The sequence below is a fragment of the Rhinolophus sinicus genome, chromosome 17, assembly GCF_057876585.1.
Source record: "Rhinolophus sinicus isolate RSI-liver-muscle chromosome 17, RSI-T2T, whole genome shotgun sequence".
Classification (NCBI taxonomy): Eukaryota; Metazoa; Chordata; class Mammalia; order Chiroptera; family Rhinolophidae; genus Rhinolophus; species Rhinolophus sinicus.
In genome coordinates, this window is record NC_142517.1 from 122,253,023 (window position 1) to 122,279,706 (window position 26,684).

Here is a 26,684-nt window from a genome sequence, read left to right on the forward strand (position 1 = left end):
ATCTGGGGAATGAGATGTCCACAGAGGTCTTTGAAAAGCTCTGTCTGTTTCTCGGAATCTAGAAGGCCACTTGCATGCACAGGGCTTTGTGCTTGCCCAGCTCTACGAACATGTTCAGGAAAGATCTGAAAAGATCCTGAGGTCTCGTTTCTGTCTAACCTTGAGGCTCTATTTAAGCAAGAAGTGAAGGCTAAGAAAGAGCTGTAAACTTCCTGGAAGAGTGTTAAAGATGAGCCACAACATACACACACAGTGCCCCTTTATAAAGATTGAAGACTTAATTAGTTATAGGCATTTAAGGAAATCTCTGTCTAGTCATTAGGTGATCACTGAGCTAACTGAACAAAGACCTCAGTAGCCACACGATTAAAAACAATATATATATATATATATATATATATATATATATATATGTATATATATATACATATATATGTATACATGTATATATATATACATATATATGTATATATGTATATATATATATATGTATATATGTATATATATATACATACATATATATATGTGTGTATATATATATATATATATATATATATATATATATTTCACAGCACTAATTCAGGAAAGTAATGAAACAAACAAACATCAACAGCAGCAAAAACCATGGAGAGAGAATCTGGTCTTGAGTTGTCACATTATGTTATTTAAAATACTAAGTTTTCAACAAAAAATATGAAACAAGCTAAGAAATAAGAAGACAAAAAGCAGTCAATGTTTTGTCCCTGAGTAAGATCAGCTATTGCATTTATTAAACACAGATTTTAAATCAGCTATTTGAAATATATTAACCTAAAAATGAAAGGCCAAAGTGAGAGGCAACATGTGTTTATTTGAGATGCAAAAGAATAGCTATTTGGAAGCACTAATTCAGCAGAAACCCAGTTAGTGTTCCAATTAGGGGACGAAGGCGAAGAGTTATTATGAGAAAGGGAAGGTGAATAATTATATGAATAGAAGGAAGGAATTTCTACTGGTGTTAATAAGTCAAGGAAGGAATTTCTACAGGTGCAAATAATGTAAATATTCTTTAGCTCTTCATGGTGGTGCTAATTCTAAAGAATGGTCTGCGTTCTTGTTAGCTTTGCAAACAATTGTTTGGAATACAATGTTTCTTTAGCCCAGTTCAAAAGTTATTTTGTCCAAGTTAGACATTCCAAAGTTTTCAGGAGTGAGAGGTGCAATGCAGTTCCTCTGGGACGGCAGCTCCGACTCCATTTCGAAGTGCCTCCGTTTACATTATTTTTCACGGTTCAAAGAACCAAAGGAAACCGTATCTAAAGAAATAAAAGAAAGCATGGGAATGATGTCTCACCAAATAGAGAATGTTAATAAAAAGACAGAAATTATAAAAAAGCAAATATAATTTTAAATTTGAAAAGTACACTAACAAATGAGGAATTCACTAGAGTGGTTCAAAAGTAAATTTGAGCTGACAGAAGAAAGAATAAGTGCACTTGTAGATAGGTCAACTGAGATTATTCAGTCTGGATAATAGAAAGGAAAAGAACAATGAATAGACTCAGAGACCTGTAGGACCCTGTTATTTTCCAACGCAAAATATACATTGTAGTTCTAAACCCCAATATCTGTGAATGTGACCTTATTTGGAAAGAGGGTCTTTGCATATGTAATCAAGTTAAGATGTTGTCATTAGAGTAGGTCCTAATCCAATATGACTGGTGTCCTTATAAGAAAGAGAAATTTAGAGAAAGAGACAGGTACCCATACAGGAAAGATAATAAAAACAGGGAGAGGATGGCCATATTATGATAGAGGCAGGGATTAAACTAATGCACCTAGAAGCAAAGGAATACCCAGGGTTGCCAATGAACACCAGAATCTAGAATAGGTAAGGAAGTATGCCTACCTAATTTTGGATTTATTGAGTTTTGGGTAGGATTCCATCTTACCTCCATTCTTGGCATTTATTTATTAATTAAGATATTTATTAAGAGCCTACCATGTGTAGCCTACCACTGTTTCATGCACTGGGGATACCACAATGAGCAACACAGCATCCCTGCCCTTCTGGAGCTAACATTATTGTGAAGAATTAGACCATAAAGCAAAATAATTAAGTAAAATATATAGTGTATCAGGTGCACAAACGAAACAGGAGAAGGGAATGGGTCGTGCTGGAGGGAGGTGGATGTCAATTTTTTATTTAATAGGCTTTATTTTTTGGAGCAGTTTGAAATTTACAGAAAATTTGAGGACAAAGTACAGAGAATTCCCATTTAGCCTCTTTTCCGCCTACCCCCCGCCCCAGAATTTCCCCTATTAACATATTGCATTAGTGTGATACATTTGATACGTCAGTATTTATACATTGCTATAAATAAAGTCCATTAGGGTTCACTTTTTGTGTTGCACACTCTATGGGTTGAAAAATGTATATTAACATGTATCCACCATGACAGTATCTTGCAAAATAGGTTCACTGTTCTAAAAATCCTGTGCTCCACCTATTCATTCCTCCTTCCCCACCAAACTACTGTGGTCACGGAAGTTTCTATTATCTCTGGGGTCAGCCAGTGACCTGAGAAGTATTTCCTTAAATGCCTGGCTCCTGAGAGAGAGGATAAAACCAAGTACTGTTTCTCAATTGCTTGGAAGCAGCTTTATTTATCCCACGGGGATTGAAACAATACCAACCAGCCTCTAGAGGTTTGGCCTCTCAGTGATTAAAAGCAGCAATCATCGGTTAGAACCCACAATCTTGATATTTGGAAGACAAGGTCCTTTTTGCCCACTCTGGCACCAGCAAATCACACCAGGATCATGGGTAGCCATCCCCACTGCTGCCTGCCCCAGGTATGGCGGATGGTAGTTGCTATCATGCGAAAGGCTGAAATTCACCAAAATTTACCAGTCTTCAAGTATCTCCTGGATGCTGCAAATTTTCTAACTAAGATAGAGTTCTAACATAGTTACTCCAGTGTCCGCCAGCTATTAAATAGTTTAGGTGGGAGGATGAACTGGAACTTCCTACTACACAATCTTCTGCTACGTCACTTCCATAAGCCTTCATGTGGTTCTTTAAAACAAGAGTCTCCTTATATTAATGTTTTCCTCTACATCTGTGGGCATATTAATCCTACTTGTTATGTGTCGTTGTCTTTGTCTTCTAATTTCTTTGTCTTTGCCATTTCTGAGTCTTTTTCTATTAAACGATTTTTGTTCTATGGGTCGTATTTCCTTGCTTCGTTCCACCTATAGTGAGTTTTGTTTGGCTGCTGGACACGAGTAATTTTATTTAGCTGAATGATATTAAGTGGACTTTTATCTGTCAGGCCGTTAAGTAACTTGGGAATTAATATGATCATTTTGAGGCATGTTTTAAGATCTTTTAGATGAAGCTAAAGAAGCCTTTATTCGACAGCTTAGCTAGCCTCACTTCCAAAGTTTGGCCTTTCTTGGAATCTTACTGAATGCCCTGTATTTTCAAAGAATCTTCTCCACTTGCTTGAAATGAACTTGAATTCTTCCCATCACTGTGGCCAGCTCTGGGAATAGTCATGTTACAACTTGCTAACTGTCTTTCTTCAAAATTTTTTTTGTCTGGCCTCATGGGATTTCACCACATACAAAGATTAATATTCAGTCTAGGACCCAAGGTGACTTTTATGGAAATTTCTTGAAATCCTTTTCTATGTAGATTCCTCCTCTGGAACTTTGCTTCATACCTTCTAACAGCCCCAGCTTCCTAAAACTCTGATATCTGGCTCCCCAGGTAACAAGACTACCAGTCCTATTGGGGTTCCAGATTTCTGCACCAGTTTATAAATTGCCTTCACATAGAAAACCTGGCTTATGGTAAGGCTCACCTCACTTAGTTTTCTTTTCTTGGAGATTATAGTCTTGTTCTGCCTTGACCCAGTATTGTAAAAGTTGTTTCCTATATTTAGTTGAACTTTCTAGTTGTTTACACCAGGAGGATGTTTCTGGACCCTGTTCCTCCCTCATGGTCAGAAGCAGAAATCGAAATAATATTTCATTTAGGTAAATTACAACAACAAAGGACCTGAAGGGGCAATTCACCCCAAAAGAAATATGCATAGCCAATAAACATACAAAAAGATATTCAATCTTGCTAATATCTAATATATGTATTTTATTACATACAAGAACATTTTAAAGTCATAATACCCAGTAGAGGTGGAGACATATATTGTAACTGTAAAGTGATATGTATTTTGGGGAGCCAATGTGGCAGTATCAATCAATATTTAGAATACACTTAATGGATGCAGCAATTCCGCTCCTATTTACTCAAGATAAATGAAATCAAGTGTCTACAGGCAGATTTGTATAGGAATGTTCATAGCATTTTTATTGATAATACCCCCCAAACTGAAAATACCTCAAAGCCTGGCTATCTATTAAAAGGAGACCTGGCAAACAGATTGTGTTATAGCAATAAAATGAACTACTACTTACTAATAAAAATAAACAAGGAATACTGATGAATCTCAAACTTTCTTTTTTTTTTTTTAAGATTTTATTGGGGAAGGGGAACAGGACTCTATTGAGGAACAGTGTGTACTTCCAGGACTCCTCTCCAAGTCAAGTTGTTGTCCCTTCAATCCTAGCCGTGGAGGGCGCCGTTCAGCCTCAAGTTGTTGTCCCTTCAGTCTTAGTTGTGGAGGGCGCAGCTCAGCTCCAGGTCCAGTTGCCATTGCTAGTTGCAGGGGGCACAGCCCACCATCTCTTGCAGGAGTCGAACCGGCAACCTTGTGGTTGAGAGGACGCACTCCAACCAACAACTGAGCCATCCAGGAGGCAGCTCAGCTCGAGGTGCCATGTTCAATCTTAGTTGCAGGGGGCAGAGCCCACCATCCCTTGCGGGACTCGAGGAATTGAACTGGCAACCTTGTGGTTGAGAGCCCACTGGCCCATGTGGGAATCGAACTGGCAGCCTTCGGAGTTAGGAGCACGGAGCTCTAACCGCCTGAGCCACCGGGCCAGCCCGAATCTCAAACTTTCTGACTAAACAAGTTTTAGTGTGTTTATTCATTCCATTTATACAAAATTCTAGGACAGGCTCATCTATGGTGTAAGAAAGACTGATTGTCCCTGGTAATGTTAAGGGTTGTATTGTGTCCACCCCCATAAAAAATGTCAAAGTCTGAACACTCAGTACCTGAGAATATGATGTTATTTGGAAATAGGGTCACTACTGATGTAATTAGTTCAGACGAGGTGGTGATACTGAAGTAACACCCTAATCCAATATGAATGGTTTCATTATAGAACGACGGCCATATAAAGATGCAGAAACAGGGCGGCCGGATGGCTCAGCTGGTTAGAGCACGAGCTCAACAAGGTTGCCTGTTCAATTCCCACATGGGATGGTGGGCTGAGCCCCCTGCAGCTAAAGACTGAGAACGGCGACTGGACTTGGAGCTGAGCTGTGCTCTCCACAGGTAGATTGAAGGACGATGATTTGGAGCTGATGGGCCCTGGAGAAACACACTGTTCCCCAATATTCCCCAATAAAAAACAAACAAAGAAAAAAACAAAATCATAATATCTTAAAAAAAAAAAAAAGATGCAGAAGCACAGGGAAAGTGTCATGTGAAGATAGAGGATTGAAGTGACATTTAAAAACCAAGGAAGGTCTGAGGCTCTCAGGAGCTAGAAGAAACATCTGAATAGATTCTTCCGTAGCACCCTCAGAGAGACCATGGCCCTTTCGACACCTTGATTTTGAATTTCTAGACTCCACAACCGTGAGACAACCAAGTTCTGTGGTTTTAAACCCCCCAGTTTGTGGTACTTTGTAATGGTAGCTCTAGGTAACTAATAAAGGCAGGAAAGGTGAGGGTGGTAATGGACGGGGGAGGGGAAAGAGGAAACTTTCTGGAGCGATGCTAACGCTCTGTATCAAACCCTAACGCAGGGGTTTGAGTTACACAGATACATACATTTGTGAAAACTTACTGAATGGTAGACATATTTGCTTATTTGATTGATAAAAAATGTATGTCAAAAAGGGCAATTATTGAATACTAGTTAATGATATGCATGCTGAAATACTCAGGGAGAAGTGAACAGATGTTGGCAACATTATTTTATGAAATGCATAAAAAAGATGGATTGATGGAGAAAGGCTTAGTAAATGAACACAAATGTGGTAAGAGCAAATATAGCTGGATGTTAATTGTTGAACCTAGGAAATGAGTATATAGGTGTTCAGAGTTCAAGTCTACCTTTGTTTGAATATTTTCATAATACAATGCTGGGGGGAAATTTATATATAGTTGACCCATATCTTGTACAAGCATGATTTATAAGGGAACATATAAAAGTCTATACGTATTATCGTTTTTAATAGCCAAAATTTACAAACTGTCTATAAATATTTAAGAGGAATTATTATATAAATTATGGTAGAAACCCACATATCTGATGGGATCAGAAGTAATGGTTGATTGGTTGAATGAAAACCATTTAAAGGAGAAATAAAAAAATACATACTTTGTTTTAGCTCAAGAAACAGAAATGCATATTCATTTGTGATTCTGTTTATGTAGGGCCAAGGCTTTTTACATTGGGTTTGAGTCCAATTATAATTCCTTAGTCTTTGTTGCAAAAAACAGACCCCAACTGTATCATCTATTCTTTTTCTGTCAGTCTCTCTTAATTGTCTTGCTCATACCTATTTTTAATAAATTTTTAAAGAATTTAATAAAGTTTTAATGATACCTTTATAAGGCATTTGCGAAAATCCTACCCTTTCTTGTCACACTCATTTAATTGGCTTGTGTAATATATAATTAACTAAATGATATAATAAAGGTAAATAAATTTGCATATGTAGGTTAACGAACACACACAACTGATTTTAGTCAGCTTACAACTTAATTGATGGAACTAGAAGAGCTCCGGCATAACTGAGAGCAGTCAACAGTGGGCAAGGGAAAGAAAGAGTGCCAGTCTACTGAGTAGGCTATTTGGATGGTGGGTAAGAAAGCTTCAGTCAGATGGAATGTTAACAGGGATTAGGAAAAGCTTTTGCAGATATGCCCCAAACTCAGAAGTCATTAAGGAGATCGACACATTTGCTTATAAAAGTATTAAAAACGTCATCATACCCGCAGCTCTCAAAAATAATAAAATCAAACACCATAAGAAAAAGGTTTTGCAACATATATGACTGAAATGACTAATTTCTTTAATTTCCAACATCTCATAATGAAGAAAACATGAAACAACTTGATGTAAAAAGAAAGGATATCAATATGAAATTTAGGAAACAAATACAAGGTATCAATAAAGATAAAAATCTAAACCTTACAGAATACATCAAAATATTTCACTTATGAGATGAGCAAAAAATTGATACCAGTTCTAAGAAGAATGTGGAAAAACATTCTCATATGCTTTGGTTAGAAGCATAAACTGGTATAATCTACTCTGAGAACAATTAGACAATATTAAAATTTAAAAATGTAGGTGCCCTATGACTTAGCAATCTCACTGTTAGAAGTTTACCCTATGCATATACTTGGAATGATTAATGCAGGTATTTGCATAAGAATGTTCATTGCAGCATTGGCTGTACAGTATAAACTAGAAACAAGCTAAGTGTCCAACCAGAAACTAAATTACGGTATATCCATATGATGCAGTACAAGGCAGTGACTAAAAAGAATGAGGTAGACCTGAATATGCTGATACGGAAGTATTTCCAAGATGATAAAGCAAGCTGAATATATTGCACAATCTCTTTGACATTAACAAAATGTGTATGTACACACAAATGCATGCACACACATTTCTTCCCCTAGAAGAAAACACAAGAAATTTAACAGAGGTGGCCATTCATTTGAGGGGTCTATTCTTAGGGGTGGAGCATGTAGAAGGTTTCCAGAACGTCTTGTGGATCTTCCTTATACTGTTTAAATTTTTATGATCTTGTTCTTAAGAACAGTCATGGCATAATCATGTCTTTATTTCTGCCTTTTGGTGTAATTTATTTTTGGCTATGAAATGATTTAAATATTTTTTTTCTCTAAGAAATTTTCTCTCAGATGAAAAAGGGCATACCTAACTGCACTTGGTGAAGATACGAAGCCAGCTGACTTTAGGAATAGAAAGGGCCTTTATTTTGACTGATGAGGTCTTCCATTAGGAATACCAGAAGAGAGGGGTTGCTGCTCGGAGAAGGTATCAGACATCCTTTATTCTTCTGAATTTCTTTTAGTTCCTTATTTACCCCTTCCCTCTCCCCAACAAAGCCACTATGTGAGCCAGTAATTCTAGAAATGTCACACTTAGCATTCTCCTCGTTCCTTCTGACCACCCATTAATGAATATAACCATTGTTCAAAAGCCCAACGACAAAAAACTCACATAAAATAATCTTCAAAACTCCTACACTTTAAATTACTAAATCACATCTTTATTTAGCAATTGAACAATTAAAAGTCACAGCTAGAGTTTTTTTATGTTTGTACCTGAACAACTATTTCTCAATCAAACTGAAATATGGCCAACAAATTACGTGTCATAGCATTTCACATAACAAATTGCTCTTAGTACTAAAACAGTTTTAATGCAAATCAGCATTTTTATCCTGTTTGCTATTAGTAGATTCTTTTAAAACATGAATTGCAGGAATTCTAATTTTTCACTGATATTAAGACAAATAAATTCACAAGGCCTTTCAAGCATTATTAAGCTGCAGTGACAAATGCACAGTGATTTCAAATTATGCAGTGTTGACCAAATTCAAGCGTACACATTTTAAATGAATCATGAGCTTCTTTGCCTCTTAATTAGGGAACAAGCCCTATGTGAAGGAATATATTTTTGTGAAAAGGGGAGTTAGTTTGAAAAATCAGGGGGCTAATTCCATTTGCTACTAGTTCAGTACAATGAAACGTGAAATGGCAGCAGATGTGTAAACCAATGTTTCAATTAGGAAATAAACTAGACTTAAGTGACTTTTTGCCCTTCATATTTACATATAGCACCTGTTACAAGGAAACACAAATCCCAAATTAAAACATCCTCTACACAGAAATTATTTTAAAAACCACTACTTAAAAGTATTACAGATGAGTATATATCAGGGGTGTCCAAACTTTTTTCAACGTTTTTTTACCAAGGGCCATATGCGGTAAAATACACAAACAGCAGGGCCACTCACTCGAGGTGAAGTACGTATTGCCTCACCTGGTTTATTTAACTAAATATATTTTTGGAATTTGCTGTGGGCCAATAAAAAATGGATCGCGGGCCGCAGTTTGGACACCCCTGGTATATATAGTGAACTCTCTGTCCTAAAATTAAGCCTCCACTGTAGAAAACAAAGACTAGCTTTTCTTACTTGAAAAGATTACAATCTGGATTGTAACTGCAGTGACCTGAAGCTGTAGGAACACTGGGTTGGACAGTTTTAATTTTTTAAAGCACATATATTCTAATGATAGAAAATGAAAACAGCTTAATGTAAACTGTTGTCTCTTGAATCCTGCCCTGTGACACGTATCTGAAGTGTTGGGACTTTGCCCCCTTCAATTTACTTGTGGTGCAGTATTGACTTAACCTCTAGGTACAACTTAAAAACAAACAAATGGATTTCCAAGTATTTAAGTAATGTACAAAAATGCAACGCAGAAAGGATTCCAGTAAACCAAACTTGGTTGAAGCTAGCTGAGAGAACTCAGAATCCAGCCATACAGTCAACTGGGTCGCTTTATTGTACTAAATAAATTACAGAAAAGTGGCAAAGCTAAAATCACACAAGTTACCCTTCAATATCAGTGACCAAGAGATCGATGTAAAGCATTCAAACTTGAGTCCAATCAAATGAGCTCTACATATAATCCGCTAATTTTCCATATTTACAAAACTCCTAGGATATTTTTAAATGTATAAATTAAGTCAGTAGTAAGCATGAAATAAAGTGCTACTATTTGAAATTCAAGGAATCAATTTCAGCACTGAAATTTGACCTACTCTACAGACTGCAAGAAAGAATGAGTAATTCTGCCAACTCGCTGAAGGGTGGGAAAAGATGGGGACCAGAGAAGCCCAGAACTGGGTTGAAATTTTCTTGCCCAGGAGGGCAAATAACTGGGACACTACAAGTCAGGAGGAAAAACCAAAAAAATTTTCAAATAAAATGTAAAACAGGCTCAATATGACTGCAATGGATTTGGGGAAACCACAAATCAGCACCTATTTGGGTCTAAGATTGTAAGCAGGGCTGGGCCCCCTTGCGGACTTTATGGTGATAATTTCATTTAGCGTGTGGCATTTTATTTACTTAAATATTTGTTAAGTTTTGGAAACTCCCAGAAATGAGAGGGGGCTGATAGTAATCTTTTAACAATTGTTAACAAATTTAATGAAGATACCACCTTATCGTTGCTCAGGGTACTTCACAAAGACTACCATAAAGGGAAGTTAATGATTTTGTACAAGTCAGAGGGATGGAAGCAGTTGTCAAAATAATGAAGGCTCCATCGAGTCAAGTTTAATGAGTAATAAATAATAAATACTACTTTTTAAGAAATTGTTGAACGAATTAATCATACCTAAGGTAAAGATTTTGGTTTAAAATGTAGGGCTTTTTTTCCAGTTGTTTTTTGGTCAATGGAATTAATAGACCCTAAACGTATATGACACCACCACTACAAGTCAAAGTTGGTCTTATCTGTCTAAGACAGAATAAAAAGGCAGAACTATTTGTCAGGGGCCTCTGCACATATTTACTGTGGTGAATCATAGGCACGGTTTTCTGGCTTCACCAAAGTCACACTCTCACAACGGTGTCCTCATCTGTGGCTGCCACAGTGCCAAAGCCTGAGAAAGTTCCTTCATGGGAAACACGGTCAGCAGAAATGTTTACCCTCACACAAAAGCAACCTTCCACTCCACTCCAGACAAGTCTAGAATTCAGTTACATTACACTTAAAAACAGTGTGCACAAATTTTCTTCAAATTTCTTATTCCAGAGCTAAAACAAAGTGAAAAAGAATGTACATTATATTTGAAATATGTGTCAATGATTGTTCTTGTTTATAACGAAATTACATTTTTCTTCTAAAATTGCATTTTGTATAATGAAGTGGAATACACTCTCCCTTTCCTTCTTTGCAATCCCTCACGATTTTTAAAACAAAGAGTATCTGTAGAATCAAGTCATAATTCTAAAAACAATTGAAAGATACATTCATTTTCTTTACAGCACAAAAGACACACAAATATCGTTTTTTCCTCTTTAAACAATGAAGTAAAAGAAGTTAACAGTTTCAATCTTTTGTCCATAGAAAAATATTTTTCTGTATCATTTACATCACAACAGACAGGAAAATTCTACAGTGTTGAACTGAAACTTTTATGAGCACAAGGCTTTCAAACATTTTCATTCTTGTATTTGAAATCTTAAAAGGTTTCAGGAAGTTAAACATTAGAACTTCCTCCTAAAATTGTAGTCTTTAACTGCAATATTGCTAATACCTTTCACTTTGTAAATTAAAAAATAAACCAGTTTACTTATTTATGCAATGAACTGTATCTCGTCAATGTTGATGAACTGCATCCCAGTAGATACCACTTCCGGCTGCCCATTTAGCTTAAATTACTAAACTAAAAAAGACTACGAAACTTTAGAAATCAACAGTAAACTGCCATGGAAAACCTCACATATAAATAGCAGCAAATTTAGGTATGGAAACAGAAATAACAATTTGGTGTCTACACATGACGACTTCATCAAGATTATAAAACCAAAATGTCTAATTTCTGGCTGAAATAGGGCTTGTTTTTGACAACATTGAAAGGCTTACTGTAGTAATGGCTACTAAGAATGAAGTCAGTATATAATAAAAAACCATGTGGATAATAGTTGCAGACATTGTAAAGCAAGTTGAACTCCAAAAAATAAAATTTAGAGTATAATTTCATGGGTTCTTTATAAAATTGCTGACGTTATCTATGAGCAGTTAGCCCTTAAAATGTTTTACGTAAATTCATCTCTGCACAATTCTCAAAAGAATTTTATACAACTTCTGTTGTGATTACACTAGGCACAATAAATCTCTGCCAACAGAACACTAATTCTGATATTTGATAAAATTAATCCACTGGGTTTTAATAACATAGCTATTTTAATTAGAGGAAACAACACACACACAAAATGATCGCAGAAATTGTGGTTGGATAGCTGAAGCAAACGTGGGACGTAAGCAATGTTCATGTAGTTACTTTGCCGATGTGGCAGATGACATAAAAGCAGCTGTCTCACAAATTATCTTTGTCTTGTCATGTTATTAAGAGATGTTTATTCCAACGAATATTTACCATAATGTATTTTCTCTAAGTGACAATGCAAATTCACCTGAACTACAAACCAATGACTACAAAATAAGAGATGTAAACATATTCCACATTATTGTGGTATAAATAATTTTTATGAATTCAAAACTACTTTGGCAACCTTACCATCAGAATATTTTAAATATTCCCAAAACAGGTATTTATCATACTAGAACATTGTTAAAAATTCTTATTTTCTTCTCCCTTTCTGATAAGATTATAAAACAAGTAATCCTTTAATTCTACATGTTCACATTATGAACACAAATTATTTGATTATAAGTGGAGGTGTATTCTAAATCTTAGTTCTATGTTTTAAGTGCTTTTCAACATTAGTCTTCTAATTAGCATTTTAGCATGTTTTCACACTGCACGTCTATCAGCCTAAATACCTTACAAAAGCTTATGTTCTGTCAGGGAAGCACAGCTGGCAAACTGAGTTGGGGTCCTAATTAGGATCACTTTTTAAAGCCTACTTATTTTCTACCTTAAGTGACATCTTCTAAGGTCATCCAAGTTATTAAGTGAAATCACTGCCTAAGTACAACTCTTGAGCTGAAATAGACAAAAATTCTTGAGAATTTATGATATGTTGCCTAAACTAATAGAACGTGAGATTAGACAAAAATCTTTCAAGTTCCTTATAGATCTCAAAGTATAGTAATTCTAGTGGAGATAGATTTTTGCTCAAATACCTGCTTAGATCTGATCAGATCTGCCAACAGATAATAAACAACTCTATAGTTAAAATAATCCTTTACTTCTGTTTGTTAGCATTAGCTTTTCTGAAACACACAAATATATAAACACACAGAAGTATCTCTGTGTGTATTAGTACTTGAAAGCTTCAAGTAACTGTCTTAATGGCTTAAGATATGCTCATACATTTGAAGCCAGCTTTTATATATAAATTTTATCTTCACTCTTAATCAAAGTGATCAGCCCTTTCTCCCCTCTTACTTGTGCTACCAGGCCAAACAAAGGAAATTATTTCTTATGCTGTTACTCTGCCTCTATTTTGAATGGATACACTGGTTTAACAATTACGACCAATTCTTCTTGTGAATGGAAAGTCTATTCCAAAATATTCCTCATCCTATGTACAGAGTGCTGACACAAATCAGATGCTCAATAAAACATTTGAAATGAACATGGTAAAACCATCATAAATCAGAGGGGAAAGGTTTTCACAAACATTTCTTAGCATTTACAAAAGCCCTTTGATTCACCAATATCTATTTCCATTTGTGAGAATAACAGTCAGCATTAATTGAGAGCGAGAGAGCGAGAGTGAGAGCGAGAGCGAGAGAGAGAGAGAGAGAGAGAGAGAGAGAGAGAGAGAGAGAGGGCTGGAGGATAGGGGAGGGGGAAGAATAGTTTAGAGACAGGAAATCTGGCATTTTAATCAAGCAGTATTACACTGACATGAATGGAATCTAGAACTACTTGGTGTATGAAAGCTAGGATGATTCCTAGAACGCTATATAGACTGATAAACAGGTAAAAAAAAATTTCTTAGGTGTAATGGATGAAGTTTTATCTGTTCTGTGAACAGGGAAGCATAATTAGCATAGCTGTCAAGGATAATTTATTTTAAATTTAAGATCCCAATAAATTTGCCTTTAAAGAAGGATCTTTTCTGTACATAAAAATACTGACAGAGAATACCCCACCCCCCAGATGAGAAATTTAAATGTAATCCTAAACGTCTAACATATTATCACTTAAAGACTGGCATTAATGATTAAAAAAGGCAGCAGTGCTCATTGCCAAGAAATGATTAGAGTTAATCTTAGAAGTGTAAACAAAGCTCTAAATTGAAGAACATGCCAACCATGCCATTTATCTGGTTATATCTATACAACTGTATCTTTTTAAAAAATCTATGGTTGTCATATTCTATCCATACAGTTAGAACTGTTTTCCTTTTAATTCAGGTGAAAAACAACTGCCAAAACAGTTATTAATTATGCAGACCCCAACATGATTTTACTTTTTTACTTTTCAACTTATCATCATGTCATATAGCAGCCTAAATTACATTTATCTGTTGGTAGAATGGAATGTTCAAATAAAACTATAGTTATTTACTATCTTATACTGTCTTGACTATAAAATCCAGAAATAGATAAGAGAATTTCTCTTCAACATGTTTACTCTTCTCTTTTAAAAAGAACTTAAAATATTTTAATATAATAATTTATTTGGTTCTTGGCTATTAATGTTTAGGACTTAACTTTCTAAAATTTATTATTATGGATTTTGAATATTTGAAATAACATCATTAGGTTACATTTAAGATTTTAAAATGTACATTTCCCCCCTCACACTAAATGGCATTCCAAAATAGCTACCAGTCAACTCTAAATTTTATCAAGACTATACTGAAATATTCAGAAACCACTAGTAAATGAGTCTATTTTAACCACGTCCATATAAAATAACTGTGTAATATAACTTTTCATTAGGTGAGCGAATTTCCACTTATATTAAAACTGGGCAATTTAAAAATTTTCTCTCTCCACAGACTTAAAAAAAAACACCTGAAGAGGAAAACACACGTTCTTAGAGGGAATCAGATCCTCTTATCAGGCAGGACAATCAACACTCTCTGTATTAACATGCTGATAACTTAATAAGTACATATAAACTGGAGTAATTTAATTGTACACAGAAATGACAAGAAGACCCTCATTTCAGTTATTGAGGGATTACATTTAGACACAAGTCAATAACGTTTCATTCTTCGTTTGAAGTATCCCAACCAATAAGCCAGTGTGAACAAAGCTTGATATGAACTGAAATGAATGCTGAGCAGTAATAATTTAGTTAGTGATAGACATAAATCACAATTAATTGCTCTAACTTTAGCTTAGAGTGTCAATATGTTTAACTTTAATGTGTATAATAGATACCACTTCCAAAGTTAGGCATAAAATAAATATTAAATTTGAAGAATAAAGCATCTTTTAACTTGAGCTGCTAACTGTAACCCTTGTCCCTCAGGAAAGGAATGTGCAGATTTTGAACAATTCCATAGCAGCAGAGCGCTCACTCAGTAGAACAAAAATTACCTTTGCTTCCTGTGGCAAAATACAGGAACTGAGTAAGAAACAGAATTTCCTTACCCTTCTTTGACTGCATAACTCTCAATATAAGAAGCTATTTTAAAACGTGAACTGATTCAAAATGCATAAAAATGTAAATGTACAATATACATACATACCTCCTATTGGGGTCAAATGAGTGCCTTTTTATTAGACATACAAAGACGTCTCAAGGCACTTAAGGGGTTAAGACACAATGCATGCATTCCTTTACATCAAGTATGTGAAATCACATGATTTGGAATAAGCCAACCTTATGATAAATATAAGTTACATTGTTAAATTCAAGAAAATTTGTAGATTCATATTTATACTTTCTATAAGATGCTGGTAAATGGACAATGTGCAGCATTTCCTGGGAAAGCCAATTCCACCTTTCTTCTTATGGACAGCAGGTCACTACGGGGGTGGGGAAGCTGTGCTGCGTCCGTAGGCAGTGTACTGGCTAACAGTGAGAACGATATTGCTAACATTTAAAAAATAAAATCTGGTAATCAGTATAGTAAGTACACGAATCACTGGAACACCAGAGCTGACTCCTGATGGTTACTTCTTTTTGCTTTCAGAATTCAGGAGGAGAATAGATGAGATGATGAGAATTCTGAGCCTTGGTTGTGGCAATTCTACCAGAAGGGGACTGCATGGCACCACCACAAAATTTCATAAATTACCCTGAACGTACTGTTATTCACTATTTGTTCGGAGCAAAGCATGAAACAGTCTTCAAACGCATGAATTATAGGTTTTAGAGAGTGACTTTTTTTTAAACATAAAGTGCAACAGTGCTGAAGTTTTCAGTTTTTCTTAGTTCTTCATTGTTTGATTTAGATGCCACTTCCTGCAATCAGTATTATGGCACAGTGAATATAATGGAAAGCAGTTTCCAACACATATCCCAGATCTTTTGCTTTCTTATTTATTTGATGATGATGTTAAGGGTTTAACAAATCCTTCTTCATAAACTTTCAAAATAGCTTCACATACAAATCTGTATTGACTCTGAAAAATAAAACATAAAAATAGAATTGATAAGAAAAAGCAGGAAACAAAACAAAAAAATGACAAACAACCACTTGGTTTGTTTATAAAAGAAATGCAAAGTAAAACTGCACAGAGATGCCATTTTTCATGAACAGACTAGCAAAAATAAAAAAGTCTGACAACATATTTTGTCGGCAAAACTCATTCATATATTGCTAGTATCCCTAACATTACCACAATCCCTATTGATGGCAATTTGGTAGCATCTAACAAAACTACACTAATTTATCTATTTATTGCCTCACAATCCCACTTCTAGGAATCTATCCAAAGATAAACTAGAAAAAGAAATTGAAAACATACACTCATAAATAAGGCTATTTATTGTTGAATTCTTTATGATAACAGAAAAGTAGAAACAATCGAAATTGCCACCAGGAAGAAACATGGTGAGTAATCTGTGGCGTATCACATCCTCACAGAGGAATACTATGTTGTGGGGAGAAAGAAAAATCTGCAGACAACTCTAGAATGATTGCAGAGTAGTTTGTTAAATAAAATAGCAAGGTAGAGAAAACTGCATACAATATATTATCTTTATAAAAGAAAGTGGGGAATACAAGTATCTATCTATCTATCTAGCTATCTGTCTCAATCATTTTAAAAACAGCAAGGGAAGGATAAATCATTAAAAAATGATTTTCTATAAAGGGAAGGAATAAGGTGCTAAAGAGAGATAGAGACTAGACTTCATTTAATATACTTCCTTCTTTCATATATTTTACTTTGGAACCACAGAAATATACTCCATATTTAGACCATTATTTAAAAAAAGCTCTATAAATTGAAAATAACACAAATCAATTTGTCTATCTAGTTGATGGCATAACTACTGTGTTTCCCCGAAAATAAGACCTAGCCAGACCGTCAGCTCTCATATGTCTTTTGGAGCAAAAATTAATGTAAGACCCTGTCTTACTGTAACATAAGACTGGTAATATAATATAATATAATATAATATAATACACTACCAGGTCTTATATTAATTTTTGCTCCAAAAGACGCATTAGAGTTGACAGTCCAGCTGGGTCTTATTTTCAGGGAAACATGGTACATAGAGAGGAGCTATTTCAAGGGACTTTGAAACAGTAATTTGACTGTATCTCTTGTAGAATATGTCCAAAAAACAAACAAAAAAAGAAACTTTGGAAAAAAATGAAAATTCTTTTCAGTATTCATATGTTGGTGATAGTAGTGTTAGTTTGTATATTCTGAGATTATTGTTGGTAAATTGGAATAAAACAAATGAGTACTGTGTGATAGGTCGGCTGGTAAAGAAATGCACATGGTCAGGCAAGTTAAGAAAGTTTTTACTGTAAAAGACAAAAGTTTATTGGGTTGAGCAAAACATGGCTACAGCTTGGGCTGCACGTCTAAGGGAGATTTTCAGCCCTGAAGGAAGGGGTGAGTAGGGTTTTATAGGGGCTGTGCTGACAAGGAAGCATTGTTTAAACAGAAAATGTTGACTGCCTGCAGGCCAACAGACATTTTGTTGTTTTCTTGCAGACATGGCTCTATCTGTAAGTCAAGGTCTCTGAGATCTAACATTCAGAGACCTAACACTGTGGTATTCTAAGTCTTTCATCGCTGGAATTGTAGAGAACCAGCATGTTTGTTAAAGAAAGGCGATAAACGTAAGGTAAAAGACGTTAAGTAAAAACAATGTGGTTCTGTGTATTGGAAGCACCAGTATTGATTCATAAGTTGTTTTCCTACCTCTGGCAGTTGGAAGATTTCTAGAGACAAACACTAACACTAACCAAAAAACTATAAACCACTCTAGTGCTCAGAGGTGCTCCCTAGAATAATTTCTCAATAAAAAGAACCAGTACTTTTTGGAGAAATTACAGATTCTAACTTGGGGGCACGAAGTATACAAGTGGGGGCCTCAATATCTTTACTGATGGCAAGGAAGCTATCAAAGTTACTCAGGTCTTTACAAAAAGGCTCGGGAGCCAAGCTAAATAGCTCCCACTGGCCAAAAATGGGACGATTTAGGCATCATTAAGAATCATAACTACAGGGGCCCGCACAGTGGCCAGGTGGATCAGGCGGTTGGAGCTCCGTGCTTCTAATGCCAAAGACTGCCAGTTCGATTCCCACATGGGCCAGTGGGGTCTCAACCACAAGGTTACCGGTTCAACTCCTCGAGTCCCGCAAGGGATGGTGGGCTCCGCCCCCTGCAACTAGGATTGAACACGGCACCTTGAGCTGAGCTGAGCTGCCTCCCGGATGGCTCAGTTGGTTGGAGTGCATCCTCTCAACCACAAGATTGCAGGTTGGACTCCCACAAGGGACGGTGGGCTGCGCCCCCTGAAACTAACAATGGCAACTGGAACTGGAGCTGAGCTGCGCCCTCCACAACTAAGATTGAAAGTTCAACAACTTGACTTGGAAAAAAGTCATGGAAGTACACACTGTTCCCCAATAGAGTCTTGTTCCCCTTCCCCAATAAAAAAAAAATCATAACTACAATGGATAGAAACATATCACATTATGTATAAATCCACGATTTCAAAATAATGTCAAAACAAACGAAGTAAACCACTGGGAGAGGTATTGAACTTTTCATTATATTTCATTATATTGAAAAGTTGTAAAGGGAAAGCATGCCTTTCCTACACAGAGTGTGCCACTGATTAACCTCTTTAAAGAAGCAGTCCAGCTAATCAATAAACAAGGAATGACAGGGTATCATCATTCTGAAAGCCCAATGAATTAATGGTACAGGCATTGCTCATCCAAGGCTGCTTTGAGACTCTGCTTTCATTTTTTTTTTTTGATATATAACCAGAAGTCAAACTGCTGGACCATATCATACATAATGAGTTTTGTTTTTACAGTATGTCAGGATTCATATGTGGTCCATACATTTTGATTGGTTTATATGTTTCCTAAATCTCTTAAAAAAAAGAAAGGTATCTAAATTGGAAAGGAAGAAGTAAACTATCTCTATTTGCATATGATATGATCTTATTTAGAGAGAATCCTAAGAAATCCACTTTCACACACAAAAAACTATTACAGTTAAACAATTTCAGCAAAGTGTCAGGTACATGATCAATATACAAAATCAATTTTATTTCCCAAGCAATGAATAGTCCTAAAATGAAATTAAGAAAAAAATTCCACTTCAAATAGCATCAAAAATACTAAAATACTTAAGAATAAATTTAACTAAAGAAGTGCAAGACTTGCACACTGAAAATGACAATACATAATTGAAAAAAATTTAAAAAGACATAAATGGAAAGACATTTTATGTTCATGGTTTGGAAGATGGAATATCATTAAGATGGCAACACTTCCCAAAATGAGCTACAGATTTAATTCAACCCGTCTTGCTTTTTTTTCAGAAAGGACAAATTGATTATAAAATTCACATGGAAATGCAAGGGACCCAGAATAGCCAAAACAGTCTTGAAAAAGAACAGAGTTGGGAGATTCACATCCTGACTTCAAATTTTATTACAAAGCTACAGTAATCAAGACAGTATACCAGCATTAAGAATATACACACAAATCAATGAAATTGAATTGAAAGTCCAAAAAACATACACAAATGTTTATGGCACCACTATTCGTAACAGTCAAAAAGTGGGAACAATTCAAATGTCTACCAACAGATGATGAATGGACAAACAAAATGTGGTATATCCATAAAATGGAGTATTATTCAGCCAAAAAAAGGAATGAAGTACTGACACATGCTACAGAATGCATGAACCTTTAAATATTATGCTAATTAAAAGAAGCCAATCACAAAAAACCACATTGTATGATTTCATTCATCTGAAAGGTCCAGAACAGGTAAACCTATTGAGACAAAGTACATTAGTGGTAGCCTAGGGCTGGGTCAGGGGGAAACTGGGGAAGGTATTAGGGAAAATGGGTATGAAGTTTTTCTGGGGGGTAATGAAAACGTTCTAAAATTAGATTGTAACGACAGTTGCAAAATTCTGTGATATACGAAAAACCACTGAACTGTACACTTTAAAATGGTAAATTTTATGGTATGTGAATTACATTTCAATAAGGCTGTTCTAAAATAAAAAAAAGATATGAATTATGAGATAACTGGAAATTTGAATACTGGTTACTTGATAATATTAAAGAATTACTGTTAATTATACTTAGATGTGATAGTGGTATTATGATTTTGTTTAGAGGGAAAAACAATCCCTGTCTTTTAGACATATATACTAAAATATTTATAGACAAAAATGATATGATGTCTAGGATTTGCTTCAAATATGGGGAGAATACGTGGCCGTATAGATGACACAATATGGCAAATGTTGGGTCTGAGTACTCAACATAATGTTCATTATATTATATTGTCTGCTTTTGTGTGTTTGAAATTTTCTATAATTTAAAGCTAAAACAATGACAGGCACTTATAAGATCATATAGGTCAGCTCATTTCAGTAACTTTAATGCCGCTGACAATGCTAACATTTCACAATGGCTTATAGAAAAAGTAATCTTAACTTTAACTCTAAAATTCCATGATTCCTCTTTTGAGTCCTAGAACATTATTCAGAGTCATTGAAGAATGCAGTAAGTTAGTAGCTTAATTTCTATGATTCATGTTGTTGCTGCAATTGAAGTTCTTACGTGGAAAAGGTAATTTCACCACAGGTGTTTCACTGACAGCAGGTCTATCAAGATTCTCCAGGTCAGAGATGCTATCATTCCTAGCATTCCATTTGACTACGTAACATAGGGCAATTCTGTTTAAGCACTCAAGAATTAACTTGCTAGGGTGGTGTTGACAAACATTTTCTGTAAAAGACTGGATAGTAAATATTTTTGGTTTTACAGATCAGATGGTGTCTGTTGCAACTTCTCAACTCTGCTATTGTAGTGTGAAAACAGCCATAAACAATATGTAAATGAATGAGCATAGCTGTATTCCAATAAAACTTTATTTACAAAAACAAGTGGCAGGCCGGATTTGGTAATGGGCTGTATTTCACAACCCTTGGGGGTTATTAGCTCTGGGCAGGGGAATCAAAAAGCTAAAAACATAGTTTGGAATATACAGTGGTAACAAAAATCCCCATGTTGAGAATACACACTTATACGTGAAGTACAGTACTTACAGGTGTTTGGATCATCATAGCTCGTTGATCTCTCATTGTTCTTACAATATCTAGTGGATAAACTGGTTGATTGCATTCAATGAGACACATGGCTGTTTCCATAGTAATAAGAACCCCAGTTCTTCCAATCCCAGCACTAAAAAAGACAAATATGAGGCAAGGTCTTACTGACACTATTCCGTTAATACTTCTGTGGATTTTGTGCAGAAAATTAAAGTATTGAACCACAGTATAGTAGAAGAACAATTTGATTTTAATGTTTAATATTACAAAGGCAGCAGGCCAACTAGAAAATATTTTGAAAATTGAAAAAAAAGTCACATTTAGTACAGATTAAAATGGTTTGTATCCACTCTCCCCCCCACTGATAGTTGTAAAAATATTATTTTACAAAAGTTACATTTCAGTTTTTAAAATATGAACAAGGTATAGAAATTTACTGGAGTAACCTTACTTTAAAATGTAAAATAACAGAATTACAATAATCTATCATTAAATACACGAAAGATAGTATTTTACACAGTCAAGTCAGTTTTTAAAGGCAAATTTAATTCGGACTAAACTTTACCATTGAGAAAGTCCACACCAACTTTTTGAAGTCTTCTTTGTGAACATGGATATAGTGGACATTGGACCCTTAGGATAGAAAATGGCCAAACGTGTTTACCATTCCTGCCATTCTGTCTCTCAAATATGTGGTCTACAATCTGTTTTTGATAATTTGAAAGTCTGCTCTTAAAAAGTGCTGGCAAGTTTAAGAATAAAGAGATACCTCAATACATCCCTGAGTAAGTCACTTAACAGAGGTGGCAGGATGGGGAGAAAATAATTTCTCTCTCCTAATCTCTCAGTTGGTGTCAGTGAAGGCTGGAGTCACTAGACCTGGCCTTTTAAGGGAAGATGGGGCATGAGTCTGAAAGGAAAGGAGGACAGACTATGACTATTTACCTGGAGCTCCTAAAAGTGGCGTATCTTATGCTGGTATTGGGTAGGCCAATTCCAAGACATGTGAGAGTACTCACCCAGGTCCCGAGAGGGGCCACAGGCCAGGAAGGAGTACCTGGTGGGTGGGGGAATTCTCAACCTTAGCCTGCAACCAAGTGCCTACATTACTGTATTTCATCAAGTCTAAGATACCATCAATGGAACACACATCCCAATTCCAGAGATGTTAAACTATGAAAAAGACAAGCTTCTAAGAATCAGTTCAAAATATTGTTTTTACTTCCTGTGATAAAGTTTCTACCAATCATATATAGTGAACATATCCTTTGTCTTCTACCTTCAGAGCATAGCTTTGAGTTCTCTCTATAGTGAAAATCACAACTTAAGGATAAAATAAACTACACATTCCCTTTTAAAAATGACATCTAGTCAGCTATTCAATCATAAAGGACAGAAAATAGAATACCTGCAATGAACAACAATAGGTTCTTCCTTGCCAGCCCTCTTACTTCGTACATGACAAACAAAATCCAGAAAGTCACTTGAATCATCAGGAACCCCGTGGTCAGGCCAGGCTATGTACTGGATCTGAGTGAGTTGACGACTCTCATTTTTCTAAGTGTAAATGAAAAATTATGTACCCTTACTTAGGAATTACCTTTAAAATATAAACATTCATGTCATTTTAATTTTAGAAGCAAAGCAAAAGAAATTACTCCCACTATTCCCCCAAAGTAATATATACACTCAATAAAACCCAAAATTTCAACAAGAAAGAATTCATTTTACAGAAATAGTTGTATCCATTTAAGTATCGCTACTTGGACCATTACTTTTCTTATAACTCAATTTCTCTATTTGTAAAGTATTTTTTTTAACTTTTTAAAATTTATTTTAAGTATGTTTTTCCAGGACCCATCAGCTCCAAGTCAAGTAGTTGTTTCAATCTAGTTGTGGAGGGTGCAGCTCACAGTGGCCCATGCAGGGATCGAACCAGCAACCTTGTTGTTAAGAGCACCATGCTCTAACCAACTGAGCTAACCGGCTGCCCCCTGTGAAGTATTTTTTAAGATGATAATCAAGTAAACAGGCAAAAACAAGTTAAGTTCTAGAAAAATGTTTAAGAAAACTAAAGAACTCGTTGAACAAAAATGGCAAAGCGAAAAAATAATTATGAACAAAGTTGGGCTAATCCTAAAAAACACAAGTGAAATCATGGAAGATCAGGAAAACAAAATCTGAAAGTAAACATAAATTAAAAACTGAAGATCAGGGCCAGCCCAGTGGCGCAGGCGGTTAGAGCTCCGTGCTCCTAACTCCGAAGGCTGCCGGTTCGATCCCCACATGGGCCAGTAGGCTCTCAACTACAAGGTTGCCAGTTCAATTCTTTGAGTCCCGCAAGGGATGGTGGGCTCTGCCCCCTGCAACTAAGATTGAACACGGCACCTTGAGCTGAGCTGCCTCGTGGATGGCTCAGTTGTTGGTTGGAGCGCGGGCTCTCAACCACAAGGTTGCCAGTTCAATTCCTCGACTCCCACAAGGGATGGTGGGCTGCGCCCCCTGCAACTAGCAATAGCAACTGGACCTGGAGCTGAGCTGTGACCTGGAGCTGAGCTGTGCCCTCCACAACTAAGACTGAAAGGACAACAACTTGAAGCTGAACGGCACCCTCCATAACAAAGATTGAAAGGACAACAACTTGACTTGGAAAAAAAAAAGTCCTGGAAGTACACACTGTTCCCCAATAGTCCTGTTCCCCTTCCCCAATAAAATCTTTAAAAACAAAAACAAACAAACAAAAAAACTGAAGATCATAAGAACACAAATTCAAATCAGGGCTTAATTCTTTTTTAGGAGCCAAGAGTTGGTATAACAGAGAAAAAGACACTGGATTTATACATCTCGACTCTGTCAGTTTAGGCACTTCCTTCAGCTGAAAATGAAATAACATCTATACCTCAAAGGAATAGTCTTATGTTGAAAGGATTTTATGAGAGGACCTATAAATCTCCCAATCAGCTGTTTGGAATCATATGCTTAATAATTGGTAGCTATAGTCATTCATCAATGAATCTTGTTATTGTCATTTACATTAAAGGGAATTTCCAGAAAAGATCATGAAAGTAAAAGGTAATTAAGTAAGGGACTAATGAAAGAAGAATTCCCAAAGATACCTCAGTAAAATTTAATAACTACAACTAAAAGAATCCTGTAACTCTGTAAAGTGAATTGAAGTGTATCTAATACAGACTACCTTGATTATTGTTAACAAAAGAATTTAATGGTACCAATAACCTACAAGAACAGGTAATGTAAAATTATATTTTATTAAGTTTTGGGGTAGTATCTGTCTCTTCATCAATGTATGTATGTATTTATGATAGCAAATTTATTTTCCCAATTATATTTGGGTCAAACTTTAGAAACGAATTTGAGTTTTAGCATAGCTCTGAGGTACTCAGGGTTTGCAAATAAAGCCAATATAGTATATAAAATGGCTGTGGACAATGCATAGGTCCAGCAAAATAGAGACTATGTTGAAGAGATAAATATTATTTTATGCAACCATATACAGCCTATCTTTCATATCTACTTGAGAAAGTGAAGACATATCTTATTAGCTTGCCTTGTTATATTAGACCATGAGCTATACAGTACATGTCCCTAAACACTAAATTCATTCTGACAGAATCTCTAGCCCATCAGATTTTGAAACTTTAATATTTTATTTCTTGTAACTTTAACTTTACTCAAGGACAGATTTCTTTAACAGAAATCAGCACAACTTCTAGCTCCTTCCGTTTTGGTCAGTAAGGCTCTAACTTGCTTGGCTCCTTTAATCATACTCAGGGGTAGGGGCTGGGGGGGAATGGCATTCTCATTTCCAAAGGCTTAACCATTGATGGGATGGATGGGCCTGGGTCTTCATAGCTTGTGCTGTTTGCTCTTCTTCTCTAGTGATTGTTTCTTCTTCCAGCCACATTCAAAACCAAAGGTGTGTGGCAGGGGAATATGTAGCTGCAGGCAGTGAAAGTGTGGTGCACTGTCTCTAACAGCCTGACATGACTAGCAGCATGCCAACCTCCACACACATCTTCCAATTGGTTTATTCAGCCATCATTTATTAATCAGTTTCCATTTCTGGCTCTGGCTCTGGAAGCCAAGGTGAGTGACCCAGGTGGCAGTAAGAAGAAGTAGAAATTAAAAAGCTATACTCTATCTGCTATCAGAGGGTCTTGCCTATGACCTTTTCCCCTTAATACCGAGGAGACTGAAATTTCTTTCCTTTACATCTTTGAAAAAGGGGAATATTTTGACAGCTTACAATTGTTCTTTTCATTTCTACAGATGTTCTCAAATACTTTATTGATATTACTTGGAGGAAAAAACTGATTAACAAACTTACCTCTGGTATAATTTTTATGAATAGGCAAAGTACTAAGAGTAATAACTATTTATTTACTAGATTCTTTTTTCCTGACTATTCATATTTACCCACAGAAACTGGAAATACATTTATTATAGTAGGAAAATACAATTCATGAGATTTCAAAGCATCCCAATCAATCAAATAATTCACTAATTTGAAATATTTCCTAGTACCAGCACTCAGACTAAAACCATTTTCCACTTCCAAAGCCTTCCCCTTGAACGTAACAGTCCTAATGAATATCTTCCTTGCCTTCCTACCTCCTGGTTAAATAGTGTCATCTTCCTGAAGACATATGCAGTGTTTCCTTCTTCTGAGTGGCAGGTGACTTGGTAGCATCCATAGGATGAACTTCCTGTGGGTTCTGGCCAATACTGGTGACATTTAACCTGAAATCAATAGATTTAAAATACATATATACATATAATTTAGGTTCTCCAATTTTTAAAACGTTTTAATTTTTAAGAACTTTCAAACTTACAGAAAAGTTACAAGAATACTCGAATGAACTCTCATACATGCTTCACCTAGATCTGCCAACTATAAACATTTCCTCTTTGCCTTTTTTGTCTCTGTATACTAATTGTTTGGATATATTTTGAGACTGCAAATATCCTGTTTACAACAAGCTTTCACCCAGGGTTTTACTATTTATGATTAATTTTTGCCTGAATCAATTATTATAATACTATGAGGATGGCA

The 26,684-nt window shown here is 35.7% G+C and overlaps 1 protein-coding gene across 5 annotated transcripts in view; it reads right to left on the reverse strand.

Moving 5' to 3' along the window:
- Positions 1-8,406: 8,406 nt before the first annotated feature.
- The window catches only part of PTPN4 (protein tyrosine phosphatase non-receptor type 4), a 174,235-nt gene continuing 155,957 nt past the window's right edge, over positions 8,407-26,684 (reverse strand). For all 5 annotated transcript variants that reach the window (XM_074335257.2, XM_019715490.3, XM_019715489.3 and 2 more), the window contains 4 exons: positions 26,243-26,371; positions 23,019-23,167; positions 21,608-21,743; positions 8,407-16,460 (listed from right to left, as the gene is read on the reverse strand). In XM_074335257.2, the coding sequence (XP_074191358.1) occupies positions 16,374-16,460; positions 21,608-21,743; positions 23,019-23,167; positions 26,243-26,371 (501 nt within the window). In that variant the 3' untranslated portion in view covers positions 8,407-16,373. The remainder of the gene's footprint in view (positions 16,461-21,607; positions 21,744-23,018; positions 23,168-26,242; positions 26,372-26,684) is intronic.